The sequence below is a fragment of the Syngnathus acus genome, chromosome 2 (assembly GCF_901709675.1).
Source record: "Syngnathus acus chromosome 2, fSynAcu1.2, whole genome shotgun sequence".
In the NCBI taxonomy this organism is placed as follows: domain Eukaryota; kingdom Metazoa; phylum Chordata; class Actinopteri; order Syngnathiformes; family Syngnathidae; genus Syngnathus; species Syngnathus acus.
The window spans coordinates 6,830,800-6,850,689 of record NC_051088.1 but is presented as its reverse complement, the minus strand read 5'-3'; the positions used below and the strand labels follow the sequence as shown (position 1 = coordinate 6,850,689).

General features: G+C 39.9%; 1 protein-coding gene across 1 annotated transcript in view; it reads left to right on the top strand.

Annotated features, from left to right (window-relative positions):
* LOC119136723 (kelch domain-containing protein 8B-like) overlaps window positions 1-19,890 on the top strand; it is a 66,178-nt gene that overhangs the window by 24,507 nt on the left and 21,781 nt on the right. The window contains exons 4-5 of the mRNA XM_037275427.1: window positions 15,070-15,234; window positions 19,168-19,392. Coding sequence (XP_037131322.1) covers window positions 15,070-15,234; window positions 19,168-19,392 — 390 coding nt within the window. The remainder of the gene's footprint in view (window positions 1-15,069; window positions 15,235-19,167; window positions 19,393-19,890) is intronic.

Below are 19,890 nucleotides of genomic sequence, written 5' to 3'. Positions count from 1 at the left end.
TGCAGACAAACCAGAGTTGAGGTATAGCTTCCCTAATGATACCGTTGTTATTTCTGACCTGCTGAACCTGCTCACTTTTAAGACCTTAGCAAATGAATCATAGCAGTATAGCGCAGTGTGGGCTGCCAGCACCTGGGGCAAGTCAACAATTTGCGCTTTCTAACCAGTAGATCTGTGGAACTGCTTTGAATCTTTTCTGAGCCCTCTGGGCTCTTGTGACTCGAGTCCAAAAAAAGAGATACCTTTTTGTGACATCGTACATTATATTGGCATTTTATGTACACAATGTCTGCAGCACGGTGGAAAAATGATTAGCAGGTCTGTTTCACAATAATGAGGTTTGGGGTTTGAATCCGAGTTTCCACTCTCCAGTGTGGAGCTTGCTGGTCCTTCCTCCTCAAGCTAGTCCAGCTTCCTCACACTTTCGGGACTATAAATTGTCCATTAGTGTGGATAGTTGAGTGTTGAAATGTGCTCTGCAATTGAAGGCAACTGAAGGTCGGTCCTGTGCATCCCCCGTGAACATGAGGTCTCATAAGCGAGCTATGGTCATGGCAGATTTGTCAATTCAGAAATTGTGATTACTGTAATTATGATTAGGCATGGACCCACTTCATATTCTGATGATAACTGTGAGCAAACATACTATACTTTCATGGAATTGGAATTAAAGCTCTAAAATGTAAAACTATTAAATCTTCAAAAAACAATAAATGAAATCAAAACACTGTGTAACCGTTTGTAATCTCTTTTAACAAATAATTCCTATTAGGAAGGAAATTTTTGTAGAAGTAATATATTCACATATCCATCCCCACATGTTGCAAAGCAGAAGTTCAACCTTTATACATTAAATTGACATAATTTTTTTATAGTCTGTTTTTACTTGTTTTTATGTTGTATTGCATTTATCCCTAACCACACTCTGTTTAAAAACATGTATTTGTAACTTATTTTGGGGGGATGGAATGAATTAATTGCATTTCCATGACCTCAATTTATGAACCTTTCAATTTACAAATGGGCTGAGGAAACCAGTTAAATTTGAAATTTGAGGTTCCACTCTACTGTATACAGTATATTAAGTATATATAATTTGCTATAAATATGATGGCATGATTGCCCCAGGCTCTGAATTTCAAAGGAACGTTAAACATCTGTTAAAATGCTGTGGTCATCATAATTGCTAATCATGCATAATCGTTTGAAAAGGTTCTTTTTCATCATCATATCAAGGCATCATGTGAGCCACACCATGGCTGTTTTTCCTTGGCCTCCCTTTGACATGTTTCTTTCTGATATCGTCCAGACTGCTCTCATCTCATCACCCTTTCCCTTACCTCCTCTACACATGTCATATCTGATCACACAGCCCACTGCTTTACCTTTTGCCATTTTACGCAGTCACTGAGCACTCAGTGTGCTGCCACTCAACCTGTAGAAATTCCCAAAACACCAATAAATAAAGTCAAGGTGTGCCTGTCGCTACTTCCCGTTTTTCCCACTTGTTTGACTGAGCTTCTCCATAGTCCTGCTCGACCCACTCTGTCGTTTTCCTTTTTCTATTATCACCGCGCAGCATTATGCGTTCCGCATACGGCTTTGCGTTATAATTCTCTCAAACACAAGCTCACTTCATTTGAGCGCTTGAGATTATTACAGTGTTTGTTTAGGAACATGGGAGCTTAGCGTATGAAGATAAACAGCTGCGATGTTCTGGCTACCTGACTTTACGATGTGTGATTAATTTCACCCGCTCGCACCCATGCACATTCACTGCTGGCAGAGCAAAATTAAATGCACCGTAAAGCAGGCAAAGATCCATATATGACACTCACATGGATAAATTACCACAGACAGACCAAAGCAATGTGATTGTTTCGCACGGAGGTCAGGTCATGTCTTGCACATGAATTGAACAATTCATTGTGGTTTGGGCATGATAGCGCTTTCGATGAAAAGTTGTAAAAGTATGTGAAATATCTGAGGTCTTTTGACATTATCAATACCATTCCGGATTCTTGCTTGACATCTTTAAAGCTGGTTGCAAAAAGTACACTAGTGGGGTCGATGTAGTTTGCACTTTGATCAATCCATAAATTCAGTCTTTTCACAAAAAAATAGATGAAACTATATATCCAAATTTACATCAGGTGCAAAAATCTAACCCTTTTCAGGAAATTGGACCTGTGGAGAAAAGGGTTGACGTCTCAATCACACACAATCCTTGTAAATTGTGGATGGCTACCCCAGTTGGAATTGTATGACTAGCTTGAGGCGAGATGTTTTGTGGTTTCCATTAATATGTAAATAATACTCACCTACTTACTTTTTCTGAATGTTTGTGACGCGAGACACGACTTTTAGTGCACGGTTAAGCCTTATGACTGGGGAAGAATTTGCAAATAAAATGTGATACATGAGAGGATAAATGGAACAGGACGTGATAGATCTTCAAAGTTCAGTTCATAGTTACGAGAGGAGGATCATACATGCTTTCATACAGAAATGTAATGCATATTTGGATCAAACTCAATATTCAAGGCTTATGTCAAAGGTTGGTGCTTTGAGAGAAGACAGATTATTCTTTTCTGATTTTTCTGTGTGCATACGAATGCGTTTTGGATTGGATTTCTACAATATTTTTAGATCTAAAGACAGGTAAGGGGAAACGCCCCTTTGGCGTGGAAGAAAGAACCATTTTGAAAAATCCAAATTGTTATAGATAAAATAAGGATTTTGCAGAGAAAGGTGAATTGATCACTCAATTTATTCTACCTAATTAGGAATTTTACCCAAAGCCTTTCCACCTTTCCTTTTTTAACCTGCGTGGTGGAATGTAAACTGCCGCCATTACGATCGAGGAGGAACTCAAAGATGCACTGTTTAATCAGGGTGTCAATTTCTGGATTGTCTGTGTGGATGTATGAGCGACACCCAGCTCTGTCTAAATCTCTAACTGCCTCTTTCTTTCCCTCCTCCTCATCATCCTGCCATCTACCAAGACCAGAGACTCACGAGCCTTATAACAAAGTTCCATTCCCCTCTGTCTTGTGCATTAATGAGACACCCTCTATGCAGGAATACAGATAGAAAGACACATGTGGCATACAGAAATAATGAAAGCGCCAAACTGTGGTCCCTGAAGACGTCGCTATTCATAAACTGCGCCTACATAGCGTCACAGGTTTGCATTCATTATAAATGGTGGTATGAAATGTAGGCAAGCATATACTGTCCGTGGAATACACGCATCTCATTTCCTTATCAGTAGCTTTACCTTCTCTTGTTTGCTAGATATCACCAAATAATGCTGCAGGCAAGAGTGGGAAGGGTAAATGCACAAGGGCGTGTAAAGGTAATGATACCATTCATTTTCAGATGAGATGTGACACCAAAGAGAAGAAAATCGAGCCGCCAGAATAGAATGTTTATTCATAGGCTGGTGCACCAGTGCATGCTGCAACAAAGTGCCAACCAGAAAAAAAAGTATTTTGACATTGTGTGATGTGGCTCAGGTGTGCTGAGGAAAAATGGTAACATCTTGACAGCTGCATTGCTCTCTCTTTGCAGCCCCGGTTGCTCATTACATCCATGTTAAAAAGGATTTACATGGATAGTGGAGCACTTGGTGGCAGCTGATCTCTGCAACAGCTTGATTCATTATTGATCGCTTCCTATTCTTAGATTTGCGCTGCAACATTGGCTAAGGTGTATGTGTGCTTGGGTCTAAATAGGCAACGTACAAGTGAGAAATCTGAAAGTGAGAGGCGGCCGTTCTGATAAAGGCTGCCATGTCAGGTGGACTCCAAATGACAAGTTTTCTCTTTTTTTTTTTTTTCCATTTTTTTAAATGATGAAATACTGTCCAGTTCTGATAAACGTTTGCTTGAACATCCATGGTATTTTTCAGGAGCTGTAAATTTTCTTTTAACAATAACGTCCAAATTTATACTGTTTTGAGTTTAAGCTTGCAGGTTGAATGGTTATGATAGTTGCTCACAGCACATTTTGGATTTGAATTTAGAATTCAGCCTTCTTTCCATAAGGTGTCCAAACATCCTCGACTCTTGGCTTTGACTCTTGGCGACCAGTCCAATTTATATCATGCCTCGGAGCCAAAGTCAGCAGGGATAGGCTTCACTACCCATGATTGAATGTCTCAACTTGCTATGTGGAAAAAATAAAGATAAACAAAAAAAAAAAAGAAACATCGCAATGTTATCTCTTAACACTGTCTCTCTCTCACTCATTCTTCCTGCTGACACATTTTTTGGTTCGTCCCTCTGTGTGGCCAGGCCCGTGGGGACCATCAGGCTATAGAATATGAGAAACGTATAAGAAAAAAATGTAAAAGAAAAAAACACATTCTTAGATTAGTAGATTATGTAGTTTATTAAATGTGACTGTCTTTGAGAGCCTGAGGGGCTCCAAGCACGGCATCTCTTCTCACCTTGCACTGGCAGCCTGATGATGAAGAGTCCTACACTCACTTGCTTGTTATATTTGAGAGTGTCATTTTGAGTCAAATATTTCCATGCGCGTGAGGCACCACCGTAGTATGCTGTGCTGACTAACAGTCTCTTAATTTTGGTGAGATTTCCAAAATATAAGTGGCAGTTAGTCGACCTCAAGTTATTACGGTCATTGCGGAGTGCCAAAGTCAATACGTCCTCTAGCTGATTAGTCGGTTCAAACCCTGATAGGCGGTATAACAAATAGATGCATGGAAATTTCATGAAGACTTGAAATTACTGGTCGGGGAATGGTTTGTTTTAGTCTTGTGATTGACATTTGATGAAGTCAAATGGCCGAGACTCCCGTTTTCTGGTAACACTTAGAGTAATTGGATGAGTGGTACAAAAATGGATGCCTGGATTCCGTGTTCCATGTTTGTGAGCAAATGATTTTAGTGAATGGATTGAACCACATCCTCATACTTGTTTCTGGTGTTCCCGTTGGGTTCATCTCATTAGCCTAAGAGCAGAATTGCCAAAGTCATTTTTAACATACAGTTCAATAAAATATTTTTTTTTTTCTGAAAACATTCAGATAAGTATGCAATTAGGATAATGGTATTGTTTGGTAAGCAGGACACCTGGGTAGTTTTAGCTTTCTTATTTTACGTATTATAAGATCTGTCATTGTGCTTCCAAAGGAGTTTTGTTATGAAGAATGCTTGCACACAATCAGTACTTTTCAACTATTTATCTGGAAAGTAGTATCATTGGATGTATTTCAAAAGTGGGCCCTCACACAGCAAAATGATATACGGTGTATAAAATGAAACATAAGATATTCATTGAAGCTTAGAAAAAGCGCATTTAGAATATTTTCTGCACTCTCAATGCTTTCAGCTACAAATAAAAGTATTTGATTTATGCCTTCAGCAAAAAAAAGACATTGTGACAGTGCTGTGGAGTGATTTTCTTTAAATGAGCCCTCTGAATTTACACAATTTATTTCTCAACAGCCCACTCAGCAGACTCCATGTAACAACACGTGTCTATGCGAATTGCATATAATGATTACTTATTCAGCCTGTGATTTTATTTATTTATTTTTAGCTTTGGGAGTTAAAAGTCAGCTTTCTTAGAGGTGTCGAGGGAATTGTCATGTTGCCACAACACATCATTTGGAGCCTAACTGGTCCACCAGTAAGTAAATGAAGATGTTTTGTTGTGTTTTTGTCTGGCTGTGCAATGAAAATTTGATGTCTTCTGAGAAACTGGTGCTCTGGCATCTAATTTTGTCAACATGACAAAAAACAACAATACAGGCTTTTTTTCATCCTACTTCAAGAGAAATTAGACACATAGCACTCTAACTGAAAACATCTCATTATGGAAAAGGTCAAATACTTGAATATCACAGCAAGAATCTCTGAAGCCTCATATTAGCCACAACTCTCTTGTGTAGTGAGTTTGGAGGAAGAGATATGTCAAGCTAATTGCTCTTCATTTGAATAAGATCTGTCAAACATATGCAAATTAGTAGCACAGAAAAGGCTTTCAATTCAAAATTCTCCCATGCTGGTTGAACAGTAATGTTTAAATATGTTCACTGGGTGTTCTATTAGTTAAACTTATGGGCATTGTGACACCTCCAAGGGTGAACACAATAATTTTTGAGACGCTTGCTTGACTTCCAGTTTGTTTCAATTTGTCAATATTGGACCTCTTGTTCCAGAACATTCCAAAGATGCTCTAATGCACTGAGATGTAGTGAATCCCGAGGCCGTTTAAATGTGGTTAACCAAGACTCATGAACTGCATAAAAAATAAATAAAAAAAACACTTAACACTCCTGATTAAGACCAAAGAAGATGCACCATGTTTCATTGTGCTCAGGAGCAATACTCGGCAAGAATGTGGTTTAAACAAAACAGAATTGTTGCTATGGAACTTGAGTGGCACCCCCTCCACCATCAAATGCTGTTTGGGGGCTGCAATAGTGGAAGTAATCAGTACGAGTGCCATTTGTTTCTAATATGCATGTTATTTTATTCTTTGTACTGGTGAAGCATTGTTACTTTTCTATATTCTCAGCAGAACATTGGCTAATGATCATGCATTGTTTGTTTTCAGCCCATTACATCTTGCACGGTGAACAGGAAGAGCAAAGGCATATATTACACTGATTGGCTTGTAGTAAGTCTATGTTTCATCCTAAAATGGTTTCTGAATATTATTACACAGGCAGTATCTTGAGGGCTACCAATATCACAAGCCATTTCCAAGAGTGATTCTTTATTAGTTGTGCTATATAAACACAATAAAAGTGTGTCTCACCTTATTTCTGTGGTGGTTGTGTTGAAGCATCGGGATTACTCTTATCAGGAATTCTGACTATTTCATAGGAAGAGTACCCTACAGTTGTGGAGGTGACTGTAAAGTCTGCGGGAAAAAGTCTACTATCTTTTTTCCATGCAGTTCATTGCGGTTTTCATGACATCAGTGCCCGATGATCACATGTAACATGTCAAGCACATGATTTGTCTTTCAGCGCCTGCAGGAAGTAAGCTTGTGTGTGTGTGTTTGTGTGTGTGTCTGTAAGTACACATTCATGCGTCTGTGTGGGACTGTCAAGACTGGTCAAGTTTGCATGTTGGCACTTCATATGACAAATTATGACAAGGCTGCACAACATAAAAGCTATTGTCTCTGTATGTCATCAGCAGCAGCATCATCATCATCATCCATCATCCCAGTCACATTCTGTGTTGTCATAAAACCTGTTATTGCGTTACTTAGAGCATAGGCAGGTTCTCTCGCTCATGAATAAAAACAGCAGATAACAATCACGCATCCAATCACTTCAACATCCTGTCAACCTCCATTTAGCCTCTTCAGTTTGAAATTAGTCAAGTGGCAAACTGACATTGACGTGAAAATTAATTTGAGCATATTTCCCCATGTCAGGGAAACAGTGAGTTGGAGCAGCCATGCGAATATGGTTGCATCATCAAAAACTTTTACAAAGGGACGTTTTGTATTTTTTCTAAGTGGATAATTTCTTTTGAGTAGTGTATTGTATTGTATTGTATTATGTATTGTATTAACTACCAGAAAGGTAGCTTTGACATCTACTCCAAAGTAGGGAGAGAGTGGCTGCTTCCAGAGTGAACATGGAAGATGGTTCCGCAAGAAAAGAGCCTGATAACTGAAGTGTTGCTCTGCCATCCAATTTTTGAGATTTCAGAAATCACAATGCCGCCTGGCCATGTTGACCTTTTAGACGAGTAATAAGATTTTACATTCAATTCAAAATTTTACAGATATCCAATGTTTTATATTACACAGAGAAATACAGTGTTGTCTCTTCTTGATACAAGAAGAGTATTCTTTGAGGATATGTGTGTTTTCTTCTGTCAGATGTAATTTGTGGAGTCATCCTTGTGGCACAAGTTCAGCTTAGTGAAAGAGCACATAGTTTGCAGACTTGATACCAGACTCCATAATAAATGGAAACAAAAATGGCCACTGTGTCTGCAGTCTTAAAACAAACAAGCACTCTAAATGAGCCCACTTGGGTCCTGTCTCATTCAATTTTGAACTAATGGGCTAGACCTGCCCTCGGCGATTTGACAAGACTGGGGTGTACAGTTTAACATAACAATTAGTACTGTAAAGCCACATGGCATCCTGCCATTGCATTTATAAGGCATAATTGGTAAAAGTAGCTTATATCTGATAGAGGGTGAATTTGTGGCCACTTGGATGGTGATTGTATTAAAGTATACAGCAATTGGTCATCATGTAATAAACTTATCATGTAAAGATTGAAGGGTACTTGGATACAGATGATTTATGGATGTACAGTATCTATCTTAGTGATTGCTTCTTAAAACTATTGTTTCTTTTACGGGCGCAGTGAAAGGTATTAAAATGGACTTACTGTGGTGTCGCAAACTAAATCCAAAGTAAAGTCTGATAAAGTCTTTCTTTTGCTGTTATTTTTTTGCCTTCATTTATCCAGAATGTTCCTACCAGCAGACTCAAGTTTAATATGGCCAGTTATAGCTTTGTGTTTATCTGGGCAGATGACATTTTCACACTGGCCAAGAGATAAGAAAGGGCACACGAGTTTACTGCTGGGATCTTCCCAAAGTATTAAGTGAGAGAAGTTTTTGTGCTTGGAGATATTGTCGGTAATGCAAGCGTAGTTCAAGCTCACACTGACAGAAATGAGATCAGGAACAAATTTGAAACATTGTTTCTTCTAAGGGGAAATGAAACTAACTACTTCTGTGTTTAATCCAATTTTGTACAATAAGTAAAAATGCATAACCATTAAAAAACATTCAGAGGTTAAAATAATTTCTATTAATTAGAAAAAAAGAAAATTTATAATTTTTTATTAAATTAATTTAAATTAGGTTTTGAAATAATTAACTAGGAAATTTGCATTTTAATGACAAGATACAAAATATAGTTTTTTGGTCGACGTTCACATATTCAGCATTGCACTCTTAGTCTGTCCATGACACTAAAAGAATTCAATTATAATGTGATGCGGACAGGGTGAGACAAACAAAATAAATTGAATCATTGGTGAAGGAAATTAGTGACGTTTTTGCAGGCAGGGTCAGGGGCTGAATGTGGAAGCAATTTAAACCCCATTTAACATGCCTAGGCGCTTACATAGCTGTCAAAGCTCTTTAGATTAACTTGTAATTTATCGTGTTCATGTTATTACATTTAGTTCCTTCATGAAACTCCCTTATTGAATTAAGGTGACAAATGTTTAAGCCTCGGCCGCAGTCTCCTATTGCTTTCGATAAGGATACAATGCGGTAAATTACCTTTTATCAATCGAACATGCCAGCAAACAACATAAGTGACGTTTAGCACGACGGTCCCCATACAATCGACGGCCAAATAGGATTTTGTTGTCTTCATTAAGTAGGTGGAAGGAAGCTGCTTTCAGTGATGAATTCACTTCTTTCATCCTGCTATTTAATTCTCTCTCCTTCACATCCACTTTCGGTGAAGTCAATAAATCCACATCGGTCCTTATTCATGTCACAGTGGAGGATTGGACAAGATTATTATCGAGGTTCGGTAAAGAGGACAAACAATATGGTGACTACATTTAACGCCATCCCGTCACACTAATCCAGATTTGGGAAGTCTTTCCTGTGGCGCCATGCAATTGCCAACAAAGCACAAAATAGAATGACACCAGACATACAAAATGACGAGAAAATGTTTTTTGTCTTCATGTGCTGAGGAGAATTGATCCTCCAAAAGGTGAAAGCTGTTACGCTCCTTCAAGGGCACTATAGGGGGTCTTTATTGATCACCTATTGACAAATCATACGGATGAGTGCTGGTATATCAAACTGTGGGAGTTCACCTGCAGTTTTATCATTTACAGTAAATATAACTTTTTATTTAATTTTATATTACACTACCGTTCAAAAGTTTGGGGTCACAAAATTGTTTGGGTGACCCCAAACTTTTGAACGGTAGTGATTATATTTATTTAGATAATTATTTATAGATTATATATATAATCTTCTGTGTAAAAAATCTTATAATATATATGTATACTTATATTCATAGATTATATATAATCTTATACAAATATAAAATATAATTTATAATATTTAATTCATAATATTTTATTATAATAATATTTACACTACCGTTCAAAAGTTTGGGGTCACCCAAACAATTTTGTGACCCCAAACTTTTGAACGGTAGTGTATATTAAATATAACCTGCCATCTGCTTTTTTAACAAGATACAAATGTTTGTTAAGCTTAAAGGCAGCCATCATCCTTTTATGCTAAACTAATTAACAGTTCTCTCTTCTCTTTATTTTTAATATATGTATAACATGAACTCGCGTTTCACTCTTGTCTTCTTCTGCAGCTGTTATGCTTCTCATTTTTTGACATGTAACTGAAATGAAACTCATTGTACCATTTTAAGCTTCAATCTTTTTCTGTAAAATGATGCATTCAAATTCAAATTGTGTTTGCTTATTAAGTCCTACAAGAATCTATTTTCTCATGGTAAACATCAGTCACATCATGGGAACACTTTTTGGCATAACATGAGGTATACCTGATACAAAACAGATTTCAGCCTTTACAAACATAGAAGTACTAATAAGATGCACCATTCTGACTATATTCCTTCTACAGCTTCCCTCAGGATATCTGTATCCAAACTCTTTTCGCATTTAGTTTCCTCCCACATTCCAAAAAATATGCATGGTAGGCCCATTGACCGCTCCAAATTGCCCATAGATGTGATTGGGAGTGTGCCCTGTGATTGGCTGGCAAACCAGTTCAAGGTGTACCCCGCTGGGATAGGCGCCAGTACACCCGTGACCCTTGAGAGTATAAGGTGGTTCGGATAATGAACAGATGGATGGAACAACTGCGTTGAATGACACCTCATTTTCTGGGCAACTGTAACTCACAACACCTGTTCTATAGCAATTTGTTATTTTCTGTCATTTCTTGTTTTCTGTGCTATCTCCAAGACCGCTGCAATAATTATATACAATGTAAGAGGTGTGTTTTTCTTCCCCCCCCCCCCCCCTTCAGATAAGAGTGGGAAAATGAAATAAGAAAATAAAAGTATAGACACAGTAGGCTGAGAAAAGGACAAACGACGCGGTCAATTAAGCAAAGAGTGGGAAAAACGGGCATCAAAGTGGAGTTTTAAATAGCCGAAAGGAGATGATGGAGGGTGCGAAAAGACAATAGTGGGATGCCACGGATGAAAGATGTGGAGGGATCAAAGCATTGGATCGAGTCGTCTCAAGTGCAGCGTTAGAGAGGACGCAACATCACAAAATAGAAAGCTTCACATGTACACTTTGCTATGACTCACTGGTCTGCCTCTTGGTGATAACGCATTTGGTCGCCAGGCACTATGACGTCAAACAGCCACACCATAATAAGTGTGTAGGTTACGCTGCGGTTACCATGGTGACTCCCTGGGTGATGTGCAAAGAATAGAGCCCGCTTTGCTTAATTAGAGAAGATTGCACATGATTAAACCAAGGCTGGGCCAGAACAGGAGCGGACACACACACAGACTGAGACTTACTGAGACTTTTATGTGGATAACTGTGGCAGTTTGAATGTCAGGCATTTTCATTTGTTGATAATTCAAACATAATAATTCAGTGTTGTTAGATTATACTAGTAAGATAATTCTAATAGTGTAATATAATACATTATTATACAGTATCGTGGAACCTCTAGGTCAGGGTGTCAAACTTATCTTTTGTCGCAGGCCACGTGAACGTTACAGTTGCCCATAGAGGACCATCATGACTTTAGACCATTGTCCATAGGTAGGGCTGTGAATGTGAATGGTTTATTTTTGTGCAACTTATTTGTGCCCTGCATCTGATGTTCAGCGTGTAAGCCATCTCTTGCCAAAAATCAGCTGGCATCAGCTCCAGCACTCGAAAAGGAAAGAAAACGTGGCACATAGAATAGGTGGATGGCTACTAGGGGTGTAACGATTCATCGATACACATCGATTAATCGATATAATGCTCTACGATTTATTGGCATCGATGCTAAACGTAAACATCGATTTATATCGCCGTGTTTGACCTCGGACATTAGACGCGACTTTATTTTGAAATCCAGTTCATTGTTGTTTGCTTCCTCTTTCCGGGAGCAGTACGCGGCGTGCTGTGTTGTGAGCAGAGCAGGCACGTGAAAGGGGAGCCGACAACTACGCGGCTCCTGGGCTGGTGCTATGGCTAGTGTCCAAGAAGACGAGGAAATTCGCTCCCCTTTGGGCTTCAAGACATTCGTTTGGAAGCACTTTGGATTCCAAAGAAAAGATGGCTCAACGGACAATTAAAATTATTGTAAATAAAAAGTTCAGTAATGCACTTTAAAGTTAATGGTATTACAAAAAAAGAAAGAATATTCATTTTTCTTTACTTATATGAGAAAAAATATAGGAATTTGATAAAGTTCAGTGTTAAAATAAGCACTTTGTATACTACAATACTCTTGTAATTTCCTAAATAAAAAGTTTGCAGTACCTTGTTGATTTTGCGTATGAATTGTTATAAATCAGGATATTGTTCTATATTTTTTATTTAAAAAATAAAAATATCGATCGTGGAACACTATATCGTGATGTATCGTGAATGAATCACAGCAGGCTTTAAGATATCGGCAAATATCGTATCGTGGTTCTTTGTATCGATATATCGTATCGTGACAAAAATCGTGTATCGCGATTTACACCCCTAATGGCTACAACTGTACTACTTTTTTTTTTTCTTTTTTTTTTGTCCCAATGATCGTCACACACACACCTGGGTGTGGTGAAATTTGTCCTCTGCATTTAACCCATCCCCGTGTGATTTTAATCCATCCCCTGGGGGAGAGGGGAGCAGTGAGCAGCAGCGGTGCCGCGCTCGGGAATCAGTTGGTGATCTAACCCCCCAATTCCAACCCTTAATGCTGAGTGCCAAGCAGGGAGGCAATGGGTCCCATTTTTATAGTCTTTGGTATGACCCGGCCGGGGTTTGAACCCACAACCTTCCAGTCTCAGGGCGGACACTCTACCACTAGGCCACTGAGCTGGTTACTTCTACTTATTATAAAAATAGAAATGATAATAATAATGATAATAATAATAATATATAATGTCAATATCTGTATGCGGACGTGCTAACCATTGTTAAACCGAGCCTAACCCTCACAGTTAGGAGGGTGTGGGTTTGATTCAACCTCTGGCCCTCCCTGTGAGGAGTTTGCATGTTCTCCCCGTGCCCGCGTGGGTTTTTTCCGGCCACTCCGGTATCCTCCCACATCCCAAAAACATGCTTGGTAGGCCAATTGAGCACTCCAAATTGCCCCTAGGTGTGAGTGCAAGTGTGGATAGTTGTTCGTCTCTGTGTGCCCTGCGATTGACTGGCAACCGGTTCAGGGTGTCCTCCGCCTACTGCCCGATGACTGCTGGGACAGGCTCACGCACGCCTGCGACCCCCGTGGGGACAAGCGGTATAGAGAATGGATGGATGGATGGAATATCTGTTTGCCTTCACCCCGATAAAAATAATAAAAATTGCTAGACCAGCTTTTTACCTTGCACACATAGACGTGATCTGACTAAAGTTTAGATTGACTTTCTGCCACCAAACTGTCACTCTGCCAGGCAAATCTCCAAAGGGGCACACCCAGCTTGGCGTCAAATGGTCTGCCAAATCGGGAAATGCCTTACACTTGCACAAAAATCTGAATCTGTCAGCATTTGTGCTCTGACGCAGATGCACTGTCTAAAAAATAGAGCCCTGTAGTCTTTCATGACCAGTTTTTGTTTCTGGACTTGTTTTACTTTTGGTAATAAACAAAAAGAACAAATTCATCATCCTCAGCTTGAAATACAACTCATGTAAAATGCAGAGTGCAATGCACCTGATGCTCTTTATAGAATGCTTATTACAGGCTACGACCTAAAGTGTATCCTTTTGAAATGATGGTCTCCTCAGCCCCTCAACTCCCTTTTGAGTAGTGAACAACTAAAAGTCTCTAAAAGGTTTTCTGAACAAAGAATGGCAGTTTCTTCAATTCCTAGCTTGCATCACATGCAAGCATCCTTTCCATGTCGAGAGTGCCATGAAACAAAGTGAGCTGTTAATTTTATTGTCTTACACTGGGGAGAAACTGCTCAGTAATAAATGCACATTTTTGCGGTGATCGCACTCATGGTGAGTGACAGATTTATTAGTGTTGAATTTTTCACAGCTTGAACCACAGCTTGGTGGTTGTGTCATCCGTTTGCGTGACTGAGCAGCCATCCCCTCTGTCCCTCAGTGACTCTCTTTCTCGCAGTTGGACAGTCACAACTCTCCAAACACTAATGGACCGCTAATCTGGAACGCTGCAATCTCCTGTTTTTCACCCCATGCTCAATCCTCCCTTCCTTCCAGTCCACCCCTTCGATTTTCCGGCCTTGCATTTCTTCAACAGGCTTACCAGATTTACTCACTCAGCATATGGCTCTCCTTCTATTTAAGTCTTAATGATTACTGACACTGCAGTACTGGAGCATTTTTACGTTTCCCTAGTATCCCTAATCGTCTATGCTAGAAATAAGGTAATGAGTCATAAGGGCAGTACCGGATATGACATGGATTATAGCCATGGGGGGCCAGAAGAATTTATACTTGACTACTAAAGTTTCTGTTCTGGACTTGAACACTTTATTAGTGGCCTTTTAACTATATTTATTATCATATGGGAGAAAACTGCCGTGAGTTAGTGGAAAAAAGTGCTTGCTTTGTTACTCGTGTAAAAGACGAGAAGCACTTATTCAACTTCTTCACTTACGTAAAAGCAAAGCATAGACAATCCAATGATAACCAACCGACAAACAGAAATGTGATCATAGGAAGGAAGTTGTGAATGCATTTCATAGTTTTGGTTTCATTGATGGCAGCCTCTGTTTTAGCAGTTATTCCTATTGATTAAAAACATTGGTGTTTCATTTCTCCATGATGCATTACTTTCTCACTCGAAGTTTTTGCTTTTACAAATCACTGCCCCTTACTATTTCTGTTTCCCTGCAGATGGCAAGGTGTACGCATTGGGGGGAATGGGGGCGGACATCACACCGCAGGCCCTGGTGAGAGTTTATGAGGCAGAAAAGGATCAATGGCAGCCGCTGACTTCAATGCCGACACCGCGATATGGAGCTATCCCCTTCGTAAAAGGAAACAAAATCTACATCATGGGTAGGAACTTTCTCTGTAACGCCTCTCCTTAAATGTATTCTTGAAACTGATTCCAAAAATGACAACTTTTTTTTTTTATAGAGCTCATAAACTTTTTGATTTTTTTTTTCTTGTTTGCGCAATACGGATTTTACCATTCCTAATTTATAACTGACATTTCACAAAAAGTCCACCTTTTGCTGAAACCAGTCAATTCGGGGACATTAAAGGCGCTCGGTCTGCGCCGTCCTGGAGCGTCGCCGGACTCGCCTGCTGTTCTTCCCCCGGTTGGGCGTCCGGGCCTGGCTGGCGGCCACCCCAGCTCGCCCGGCCGTGCCTTCCATTCTTCTGGCGGACGTTCGATCGCTGGACATCAACATGCCTGCTGAGTTCTGCGGACCGGACAGTGCGTAGCTGCTGTGCGTCTGGAGCGGATGGCGCGCTATCGGGCGGACCGGGCCATTGTACGAGGGGGAACATCGCGTGGAGGTGGACTGTGCGTCTACATCCGTGAAGAATGGTGCCGAGACTTTGTTGTGGGATGCCAGCACTGCTCGCCACTGGCGAAGTTTGTGATCTCCGGGCTGTTGGGGTCCTGAACTCTCTCCCCGTTGTTTTACTTGTGTGTTAATCGTGTGCTGTGTCTCGTCACCGTGGGATAGGGGGAACGGTATTTCGGTTTCTTTGTGTGTCCTAGCATGAAGGAATTGACAATAAAGCTGATTCTGATTCTGATTACTAAATATATACCACAACTACTACAACTATTATTATTATTATTATTATTATTACATTTCTGATGAGCTTCAGAAAAAAAATAAGGGCTGAATCGGAATCAGCACAAAAAAGTATCTATGAAAATTTCCTTGCTTACTCTGTGATTGATATTCTGTAAACAAAGTCAGCAAGTAAAATACATGGATAACATTTTTCAAGGTAATGTTTGTCACAACACAATATACCTATTTATATATATTTAAAGGACAATGTAGAAAATTACTAGTATGGGATCGGTTCTTATATGAACATTTAAAAACTGATGATTTTACATCTGTCTTCAACTTGACATTTTACTTGACCGTGTGGTGACCCACAAGGGATAAAAATTCACCTCGTGTCTTTAAGGGAGTAGTGGACATCTGACACTTAGATAAAATAGATGATAGAGAGCAAAAGGTTGACGCACAGTAGCTTGTTGCATGTTAAGTGAATTCTTCAGTTTTGTCTTGTCATTTACCGCATTTCCACGGCAGAACATTAATTTTTCATCATTCTATTCAATTCTATCAAAATTCAGCTCATTCAGGCATTACAATGTTTCTCTAATTTTGTACATAAAAAGTCATGCTACACTTCCGTCCATCTGTCTGTACATCCGTCCGTCCTCCATCCCTTCTCTTCCGCTCAGGTTGCAGAAGCAGCCCCTTAAGCATGGAAGCCCAGACTGGCTTCGACCCAGCCACTTCCTCAAGCTGTCTCACAACTATCTTAAATGGAGAGCACAGACACCCTGCGGAAGAAACTCATTTTGGCCACTTGTAGCCTTGATCTTATAGCCATAAATTGAGAGTGTCTCCTTTCCACTCATATTGTTTTATATTCCTCATTTCGGGTGGGATTGATGAGTTTTGCTGTCAAGTGCAGATGTACTAACAGGTTTCTTCCGCTAATCCCTAGTTTTAAATCACAGTACACGTGGGACAAGTGATTGTCACGCAGTAGTGTAAGTGAGTGCAGCAGATTGATGCAGCTGCGCTTATGTCAGCAATTGCGCTTCAAATTGTCTGCTGCCATGACTGGCCTCTGAAGAGTTGAGCAGCGCTTGACGGAGAGCAGCAATATGCCCACGCTTGTGCAACAGCTTTGTCAGGATAGACTTCAACCAAAATGGATGAGTGTGTCGCCTTTTTCATGTGCAATGTATAAGAAACAGTGATTACACAGTATCAAACCCGCCATGACTATTTCCAATCCAACTGTAAGGAGCATTCCCATTGTAATCTTGAGGTATTATTCTATCACGTCTTTGACTGTAATCCTTCCCCCTCGTCTCACTTTTTGCAGTCAATCGTTTCCTTTTCTAGCTGATATCAGTCTTTCATTCGCAAGCTCTCCTTTCTCTGTTCTTTCGATCATCACTTTGCATGTTTGTATGACTTTGAACTCCTCCTCTTAGCTCTTCTCCCTTTTATTACACAGCCTTTTTGTTCTCTGTCAACACGCAAAAAATGGGTACAAGAAAACCTGAGTTCTGTCCAATTGAATTACTTCCCGATGACGTTGTCATTTCACTTTGCTGTACTGTAAGTGCCAAATAGACTTAAACAGTGCAAGATGGGTGCGGGTGTGGAACACGACATGCTGGTTATCTTCTAAATAGTATTCAGTGGTGAATTTGTTTACCGTTCCATAAAAGACAGATTCATAGTCAAATATATTTCTTTGTGGTTATGTGAGATGTCCTGTTACTAAAAGAAGTGAACATTGTTTTTTTAGCATTTGCATTCTGCTAGTGGTGTTAGAAAATCCTCAGCCAAGTTTGCCTTTTCTACCTTTTTATAGCACTTCAGAAACCGCCAGCCTGGGGGCTGTCACTTGTGTTTCCTTTCTATGGTATTGCTATATTTACTACAATGAATTTAGTTTTGAATGACCCACCAGCTGTCCACATTGCACTCCGCTTCTTGCCCGGGAGCCAGCTGGGATTGGCTCCAGCGCACCTAATGACGACGGGCAGTATAGAAAATGCATGGATCGTTAGTTTTTCATTGAAAATCGTCAATTTTGAATGTCAATTCACATGTCAACTATCATGGCTGTAAACTACCGTTTTTTTCCATGTATAATGCGCCCCCATGTATAATACGCACCCTAAAAATGGCATGTCGACGCTGGAAAAAAGCCTGTACAAAGTTTGACTTTTTAAAAAACTTTTTTTTATTTATTTTTTTATTTTTATTTTTTAAAGTCCCAATGATCGTCACACACGCGTCTGGGTGTGGTGAAATTTGTCCTCTGCATTTGACCCATCCCCGTGTGATTTTGATCCATCCCCTGGGGGAGAGGGGAGCAGTGAGCAGCAGCGGCGCCGCGCTCGGGAATCATTTGGTGATCTAACCCCCCAATTCCAACCCTTAATGCTGAGTGCCAAGCAGGGAGGCAATGGGTCCCATTTTTATAGTCTTTGGTATGACCCGGCCGGGTTACTTAAGTCCATAAGATTATTTCAGAAAAAAGATCATCTTTGGGAACAACCGGATGTTATTCTGCCGGTCAGTATCACTGCACATGCAGTAGCAAACTCGATAGCGAAGAAATATGTGCGACTCTCAACGGGATCACCAATATTTGAGTGATGTTCCAGTTATTTATCACAATTATTTATTATTATAATAATAATATATATAATATATATAATTATTTATTTATTATTCACAATTGTCATGGTGATCTTTCTGGTGATTTCTTAACTAGGCTGGATGTATTTTTTTTGTTGGCGTTGATTTCTCCGACTGCCCAGAAAGGCACCACCGCGATCAGTTAGGTTAAAATGAAAAGAGAGGAAAGTGACGTTGTAAAGAACCATCCGTGACAAGATTTTCTTCAAAAATTGTTGTACCATGATTTTCTTCACAAAAAAAAAGAAAAAGAGAAAAAAATCAAAAAAAATTGTACCCATGTATAATGCGCACCCCAGATTTTAGGACAATAAATTAGTTACATTTTGCGCATTATACATGGAAAGAACGGTAATTGGATCGACATTAAATTAACCACCTGTTTTGAAGTTGATACAAATGTTACATGCATTAAATTCCATATGATTAATTCCCAAAAGATTAGTGCGCCATCCTATTTCGTGTGACTCATCCATCGTATATTTTTTTACAAGAAATTTAAATTTTGTGCATCCCAGCCTTGAAGTAAGCTGAAGGCTTTCCTCGACATTCCCAGGTGGTCGTCAAGGAAAGATGCCAGTGACAGCGCTGGAGGCATTCGACCTGGAAATGAAGAGCTGGACACGCTACCCCTGCATACCGAGCCGAAGGGCTTTTTCCTGCTGCGTAACAAATGAGCGAAGCCTCTTCAGCCTGGGGGGGCTTCAGCAGCCGGGACCGCACAACTTCTACTCCAGACCTCACTTTGTCAGCACCATGGAGGAGTATGATCTGGATCAAAGTAAGTGGACCACCACTTTAAGAAAGAAGGCACACTATTTGCCTTTCTGACAGGGTTGGATGTAGGATATTACATTTTATACTGTATGTGTGGTTGTGGTAAAAATAAATCCTACGTTTAAACCTTAGGGCTTTATTTCCGCACCCATCACAAGTGTAGTACAAAACATGGTGGAAATGTATGCATGGGTGGCGTTTTCTTTATTTTAGTATTTTTGTACACCTGCGCAGTGAAAAATGTGTGTTTGCGCTGTTGTGGGTATGAACACAGCTGAGTAGCCTCCTGACCGATGGGGAAGTGGAAACTTAAAAAGAATTGCTTGAGTCCATGCAGAAGATGAAAATATGCTTATAAGAGGAATGATGGCAGATGGATAGGGCGATCACAAATCACCTCTACAAAGTGGGCACTCGGAGGCCACATTCCAATCCGATCCCTCGTGTCTATGTATGACCCCTTCCCCACCCCCAAAGCTGTGCCACAGCCAATGAGGCTGAT